This window comes from Etheostoma spectabile, chromosome 11, assembly GCF_008692095.1.
Source record: "Etheostoma spectabile isolate EspeVRDwgs_2016 chromosome 11, UIUC_Espe_1.0, whole genome shotgun sequence".
Classification (NCBI taxonomy): domain Eukaryota; kingdom Metazoa; phylum Chordata; class Actinopteri; order Perciformes; family Percidae; genus Etheostoma; species Etheostoma spectabile.
The window spans coordinates 17,957,867-17,965,891 of NC_045743.1; the positions used below are offsets into that span (position 1 = coordinate 17,957,867).

The 8,025-nt window shown below is 42.3% G+C and overlaps 1 protein-coding gene across 2 annotated transcripts in view; it reads right to left on the reverse strand.

Moving 5' to 3' along the window:
• Positions 1–587: 587 nt before the first annotated feature.
• The window catches only part of wdr75 (WD repeat domain 75), a 15,764-nt gene continuing 8,326 nt past the window's right edge, over positions 588–8,025 (reverse strand). For both annotated transcript variants that reach the window (XM_032530217.1, XM_032530216.1), the window contains exons 15-21: positions 5,633–5,727; positions 4,637–4,732; positions 2,867–3,036; positions 2,282–2,341; positions 1,433–1,573; positions 1,253–1,344; positions 588–970 (exon numbers count right to left, since the gene is read on the reverse strand). In XM_032530217.1, coding sequence (XP_032386108.1) covers positions 763–970; positions 1,253–1,344; positions 1,433–1,573; positions 2,282–2,341; positions 2,867–3,036; positions 4,637–4,732; positions 5,633–5,727 — 862 coding nt within the window. In that variant the 3' untranslated portion in view covers positions 588–762. The remainder of the gene's footprint in view (positions 971–1,252; positions 1,345–1,432; positions 1,574–2,281; positions 2,342–2,866; positions 3,037–4,636; positions 4,733–5,632; positions 5,728–8,025) is intronic.

The following is an 8,025-nucleotide window of genomic DNA, read 5'->3' on the forward strand; positions in this document are numbered from 1 at the left end:
GTAACAAGGAGCCTTTTACCAGAGGGATTGTTTAACACTGGCTCTGGCTGTGGAGCAAGCATCACACATGGTGGCGGTTAACCATTTCAAAAAACATCGCTGGGAAAGTCCTACGGAGCCTGTTGCATGCTTGGATTGCTAGTGTTTGTGGGTCTGTGCAGCAGCAAAAGAAGAGAAAGAGGAAAACATGCATGTTGCAAACGTGGTGACAGAAGCCTGGAAGTGCAGCGATAGATAACTCCTGGAGGAGGACGTGCTGCAGGCTGCAAGAGAACTAGGAAAGATTATTTTCCAATAAGATAACAACCACAAGCGTGCAGTCAAAGGTATGCAGGAATGCCACTAAACACTAAGGTTAGTAGTCTAAAGAGGCCGAGTCAGAATCCAGACCAATGTAGTCCAGAGTTCTGGGCTCAAGGCTTCAGACTGACAGATGATCCTCGTCAAGCTGGAGCAGGTTGTTCAAATGTGTAATCTGATCCAAACCCGTACACAGTGACTCAAGGGTGTAATTCTTCCAAAGGAGAGGATACTTGTGGAATCAGATATTTTCAGTTTTGTAATTAATTGCCCAGAGATTTTTTTTCTCCTTTCCAAAAGAAATCCATTCTGATATGACGTAACACAATAAATCATTTCTTTAAACCCACTGATGTGCTGAAAACTTCCTATAGGCATGTGTGTGTGTGTGTGTGTGTGTGTGTGTGTGTGTGTGTGTGTGTGTGTGTGTGTGTGTAAGAGTGTCTTTCCACAGGGTCATGCTCAAGACTGCAGGAGGCCTGTGAACCAGCTGTGGTCCAGTTTTTTCACCCTTCTCAGTTCCCTAAGCTGGGTCTTTGTCAAAGCGGGGGCCTCCTGGCCCCCCAGCGACGCCTCCTCCTGTCTCTGGGTGCCTGGCTCCGTTTCCCCTTCTGAATCTTCTTCCTCTTTCTCGCTCTCCATTTCCTCCTCTGCAGGTTTAGTTTCCTCCCTGAGAACATGGGAACAGAGTCACATTTCCCACGTGCACTGCTGCCAGGCTCTTAAGTTGCAAAGTCATGGAGACCCTGAATGCCTGCGTTTTGTCAAGTCATGGAAACCCTGAATGCCTGCGTTTTGTCGAGTCATGCTGACATTCAGACCCACGGTGATGAACATAGTGTCAAAAATAGACAATATTACCATACTAAAAATAACTAAATAATTTAATGGTTTTCAGTTTTTATAGTATAGTGGGCTAAGGTTGTCGGAGCAGCCTTGGTGGACTACTGACCTGCCGTCGGTGACGGAGATGAGCAGGGACTCTACAAACATGGAGCAGAGGAAAGACGTAGAGGGCAAGACGTGGGCCGGTGTCTGCAGAAGCTGTCGAGAAAAAAAAAAAAAAAAAGCTTTATTGATCTGGAAATCTTATAAGTCGATGACATGATCAATGCAGCGCTGAACTACTGACCTCTCTGATAGCACCAGAGCCCTGCGGCAGAGGCCTTCTCTCAGCAGACAGGCCACTCATTGGGTCAGGGTCCTCCTGTTGCCGGTGTTTCCCCAGCAACAGGTAGAATGGTGTCATGGCGACAGTGTCATCGATTACAAGCTTGAAGGGGGGGGGAGAATCAATGTCAGCAAATACAGGAAGGTCTCTTTGTCAATTAAAAGAGTTCAGAAGGGATAGGACAGAGGTAAATCTCTTTTTATCTGATGGAGAGTGGAGAAAGACTAGATGAGAGAGAGAAAGAAAGGAGGTATATTTAAAAAAATTCTTTGTATTCCCTCCTTAATCAAAAGAGGAGGTATGTTGCAAATTTTCTATTCTTTCTCTAATAAAAGAGGAGGTATAGTTGCATACTTTGTATATTTTTTCTAATAAAAGAGGAGGTATAGCTGCATACTTTGTATTCTCTCCTTAATAAAAAGAGGAGGTATATTTGCATACTTTGTATTCTCTCCCTAATAAAAAGAGAAGGTATAGTTACATACTTTGTATTCTCTTTCTCTCCCTAATTAAAAGATGGATTTGAAAACTAAGGCTACACAGATGGCTCCTTTATTAGACTGTTTCAGTAACTTTAGCTGAGATGATACACCAGTAACCTGCACTCATTCCAGAAGAAAACATGAGTAGCTACCAGTTTTTATTGTATTAGTTTTTAGTTATTCCGACTGCCAAGTCATGAGGAGGCGAGTTCAGATAAACTGCTCTCAGCATGCTGTGTATTTAACATCCTGAGGTGTTGAATAACTAATAACATGTCCCCCCGCTGGATGACACAGGGCAGCGGTTGGTGCTCAGGTGTGCCGTTACCTGTTTGCTGGACGCCATCAGTCGGTCTTCCTCCGCCTTGGTGGTGAACGTCATGAGGTCCTGCAGAGGAGAGTCCACATCAGCATCAACAACAGCAGCAGCATGCAGAATGTCCAAAAGGTTGTTATGGAGCAAAGTATTTTATATTTATTACTACAGTTACTTCTCCCCATGACCTCCAGGTCACATAGGACGTTGCTGAGAAGACACAGAACCTGAAGATTTAGCTTGTGTCCAATCAGTTTGTCCAAATTCACTCAATTTATCAGTAACAAATAGGTCACCTCATAATACCCGTCAGTGTAGCGCCCCCTTTGGACCAATCACGGTCATTGTAAATACATGTAAAGAAATGCCACACCATGATAACCATACACATTATTTTCCTACAGGCAAAATGTAGCATATCTATTATATTAAAAGTAAAAAGACCCGTTTGCTTTAGACTGCCTCTGCCAGCCGATGTAAACCAGTCCCCCCGGTACGTATCGTTCGTTAATAAACAGAAGAGTAACGCAACTAAGTTATAATCTTAGTTATCAGGTAAATAGAAAACATGGTTAGTTGAGTTAGTTTCTGTCCTACCATGTAGGGCGTGAGGAAGTAGAGCTGGGAGTGGTTGAGCCACTGGCTGCTCTCCTCACAGCTCTCCAGCAGCTCCTCCCTCGGGGCAAAGACAGCGCGGGTCACCTTCCCCGAACACACGGCCTTCTGGGAAAACACGGGCCGCGGCTCGCTGGGCTTAAAAACAAACACTGGAAATAGAAAAAGGAAAAATAGCAACTTCAAAAATAAAAAAGTACATTACAACGGTGCCGTACATTTGTACAGCTGATAGACAGAAAGATCTAAAAGCCATCGCACAGTCTAAGAACTTTAACCCTTGTGTTTTCCTCGGGTCAAACTGACCCGTTACCAAGTGTTTTATATCAGAAATACGGATTTCTTTCAACCAAATTACCCACAAACATGGATTATTCCATACAACGATCTTTAGGTAAAATTAATGATTACTTTCATTGAATTCTTTGGGTGTTTTATTGAATCTTATGATCAACATCCTCTGATCTTAACTATTAGTCAAAATAATTCATAATTATCTCTGCCTTTTTAACTAAAAATGTATGTATAATTTGATATAAATGAGGTTTGTTGACCATGAATTCCAAGAGTAAGTGTAAAACCTGTCTTAAACCACTGCTAGGTAAAAAAAAAAAAAAAAAAGAGCCAAGCTTAAAATGACATATAAATCAAAAAAAGCAACAAAACATTTGGAAAAGCACAAATAAAATATTCATTTTCAGTATTGACCTGGAAGGACGAGTTCATGGTTAACGGGAAGACAACACGAGGGTTAATAACCTTTATTCCACTAGAAGCAACCATTGACCTGGTTATGTTTCTGGATAAACAACCTTTTCATGATAATTTCATGATGTAACATTTTCTAATTTTGTGAACAGCTGCAGCAGCTGTATCTTGGATCAAAAAGCTTTTTTGAAGAGTTATTCATGTCTTGCTGCATGGTTTTAATGATGCCCCACCACTTCAGTCCAGGCTGAAATATCTCAACAACTATTGCATGGAGTGGCATCAAGCTTGGTTCACACGTTCATGTTCCTCAGAATAAACTGTTCCAACCTTTGGGATTCCACCATCACTAATGACATTCACATTATGCTATTTAGCAAATGTTAAATGCTGCTAGGATTGCTAAAAGTATTTATCAGACCCCACAGCTCAATGACAGCGTCTTGTAGAGTCAAAGCACATAACTTCTGAGGCTGTATGTTCATACAGCATCCACTGCAACACATGATAACACAGGCTAGAAGAACATTTGGTTATCTTCCTCACATTTGAACTTTAGGACTTCCTGGGAAAATCCGTTACATGCCACTCAAGTCAGATCTGTGCTGTCTGTTGTCGTGGTTGCAGTGGGTTTAAATTTGATTGTACAAACAAACAAATAAAACTACATTTCCGTGCTTTTAGATGTGATTACAACTTGGAAAGGCTGAAACAACCGAGGTTGACGCCGCTCCGTCTGGCTTGTTAATTTCACTTTTTCCCCTCACGAAAACGTCGATAATTTTAGTTGATGTTCATACTTAGTTCAAGTTCAATAGTTATAGTTATATATAGCGACGCATTTTACCATCTCTCCATTGCATTTTGTGGACTAAAAACATTTCTTTTTAGCAGAACCTATGAGTTTTAACTATTTCTATGTATTTTAAACTGTTGTTTTTCTCTTGCTTTTATGATCTTACCTGTAGCACTTTGAGGTTTGTCTTAAATGTAAAGTGCATTACAGATAAAATGTATTATTATTATTATTAGTTAAAAGCTTACGGTCGGTGGAGCCGGCCTGGCAGCAGAAGGCGGCCATGTTCTCGGTGAGGGGGTCAGCCAGCAGCAGGCTGACGTCCATCGAGGTGCTCCACTCCACTGCAGGGAGGACAGGGGACAGGGAGGGGACAACGAGACAAAACAAAAGGTACAGTTACATATCTACAAAACTAAAATCAATCACTACAAATGCATTCAGCTGCAACATTCATGTCAGACAGGTACAGTAACCATTACCGGTTAAAAAATAAATAAATAGATAGTTTTGATATGGATTCCCTAGAATCAGTATTTTTGTAGTGCTGTCAAACGATTGAAATATTTATCTAAATGTCCCTTGATTTCTTTTTGTCCCATAATTTTTTCTTATTTCAATGCTCTTATCAACATGGAAAAGTTGATTGGCTTGCTGTCGCGCGCAGCACACACACAACACCACACACACACCACACCACACACACACACACACACACACACACACACACACACACACACACACACACACACACACACACACACACACACACACACACACACACACACACCACACACACACACACACACACACACACACACACACACACACCACACACACACACACACACCACACCACACCCACACACACAAGATCTAAAGACCCTTAATTAGGTTTAGGTCAAAAGACCCTTGACCACCAAACAGGTAAATGCTCTAATGAGGAGAATGCTGTAACCCCTTAGACCACTATGCTGGGACAAATACAACCCTCACAAGTTGAATGAACAGTTAAACACACACAGGGACATATTGAGTCCTCTGTATATGACACTATGTTGAATAGAGTGTACCGGAAAATTCAGGTTAAAACTTGTACATAAATGTCACCAAAAGGCCTTAAAAGAGTCAAATAATCCAGAAATAAAAGCTCAATGCAGTGCTGGAGCACTTTGAAACCGGTAAAATTAAAATCCCCGGGACTAAAACCATGTCGCTGTGTGTCTTCTAGACAGGCGGCCTTACGTGAGCAGGTGAGGAGGTTCCAGCAGCAGAGCAGGTTGTTGCCCGTGGTTCCCAGCAGATACTTGGAACAGCTTCGTCGCCCAAAACAAAGATCCCTAGTGGAGAAGGAAAAAGGCATTTTTGTTCCCGACTTTCCAACCAACACCACACATTTCACACAACTAGCTTTTTTTATGGATATGTTTTTGGGGCTTTTTCCTTTATTAGTGACAATGGATAGACATGAAAGGGGAGAGAGATGGGGGACGACACGCAGTAAAGAGCTGATTTGAACCTGGGCCGCTGCAGGACTCAGCCTACAAGGGGGGGGGGGGGGAGAGAGACACTCTTACTGGGTGAGCTAGAGGCCACACCCATGATTAGCTTTTGAGAAGTTTCTGCTTTCGGCCACAAGCAAAGTCTGAACACCCTCCAAGAACCAAACTTCCACAAAGTGTGTGTAATGGCCACCCTTTAACACTTCAAAATTTAATGTGAGTCTCTGACATTCATATATAAAAGAATTCATTACTTTTCTTCATTAAAAAAAAAACTAACCAGGTGAATTGGGCCCATTAAAGCTCTCTGCAAGAGCCAAAAGTCCTTAACTTCTGAGGGTCCATGTAATGAGCTGGAGGGTTGGAGGGTGAGTCACTGACCCGGCTCTACGCATCCATAGGTGGTAGTTATGTAAGCGGTACCGGGCAGCTGTCTAAACAGCAGACCATTAGCGTTTTCCTATGTCCTCCCTACAACTTTTAAGTCCTGTTAAGCACAAACTCCCTTTCAGCTCTTAAATCGTTAAGGAAATGTCACGTCATTTGATTTAATTTCATTTAATAATCAAGAGCTCTTTTCTAGTGGCCTTTACTCAGATTTTTAAATCCTTTATTTCATAGTTTTTAAAAAGCTTCTTGACAATAAGCAGTTTTTTTTCTTAGGTGCTTTCTTTGTCTCTCTCTTGCTTACGGCTGACTCAGGCCTCTGTGCTAGAAAAGTGGTACAGAAACTAACAGTAGTTTTGTGTCCTCAGTGAACCTGAAGGGGCCCCTTCTTGAGTTCAGACACATGCCAACATTTCTGAGACTCAAACAACAAGGTTGCGAAACTGCAGCCTGACCCCGTTCTCCACCGGCTGACAGGCAGCACTTCTTTCTCTCAGGCGGAGACATCCCCTGTAATGTGAGAAACAACTACCTGGAATTCAGCCAGTGTGCTAAAAGGAAATTTAACTGTTCAAAAGCAGCTGTTTGCTTAGTATATACATGTGTGTGTGTGTGTGTGTGTGTGTGCACACACTGTCAGTTGTCTGTAGTTTTTTCCTGAATGCGAGTCCCAGCGTGCCCAGTGCGCTTACTGGGGAGGAAGAAAATATCCAACATTTTGCAGTACAGCAGCTCGACAACCAATATTAATTTAGCAAAGCTACGGTGCAGACAACAACTGTCCTCCATGACCATTTTAAAGTCAAAGCTTGGATCCTCATTAAGCGCATTTTCTTGCAGCAGTGAAACGGAAACGTCTTTGCTAAAGCAGATACTTCCGTGTCCGGCATGTCTTGTTTTTTAAGATTTCTTTTTCCAATTTACAGATTTAATGTTGCCGTAGTTTGTAACTGATGTGCTGCCAATTAAGGCAGTGACCCTCTGGCTTCCTTGTACCCATATAAGGCCGCAGATGTCCCTGTGTCTAGTATGTAATTCTCTTCAATCAAACAATAGCCGCTTGTATTATTTTCTTAAAGATTATTTTGTTGGCATTTTCAGGCCTTTGTTGACAGGACAGCTTAGACATGGAGACCTATTTTAATGATCTAGGCGCACAGCGTGAAGCTGTACTCAAAGGGTTGTACTTAGTGTCCTCGTTAATAATAGGTGTGTTTCGGGCGTAATATGCAATAAACCAATCAGAGTGTCATCTCACATTTCCTTTAAAAGCCATGCGCGTTGCTATAATGATGGCGGATTGCTAAGCAGGAAGGAGAGATGTTCAGGAAAAATGTAATATTTTATTTTTAATCGTTTGCAAGTTTGTGTCCTGTTGTGCTTCCTGTTTGTTTGTGTGTGTGTGTGTGTGTGTGTGAGCATAATCTCGTCCCTGTGTGTGTGTGTGTGTGTGTGTGTGTGTGTGTAACAAGCGTAGTGTGCGCGCGCTGTGCATGAGCCTAGGAGCATTTGACTAAGGTTCTGTTAAAATAACAATGAAAAGCTGCATTATTGACTTTAGACCAGGTTTTTGTTTGTCAATGGCGCAATACGCCCAGAATGCAACCAAACACACCCCCCTGTAAGACCAGCACACCCATAGGTGCAAAGATGGTCGCAGGTGCATTTGCTATTTAAACAACGCGGCGCTGGACGGGACATTGCCAACTGAGTAGGTCTTAAACTAGCCAAGACACTTGCATCAGGAGA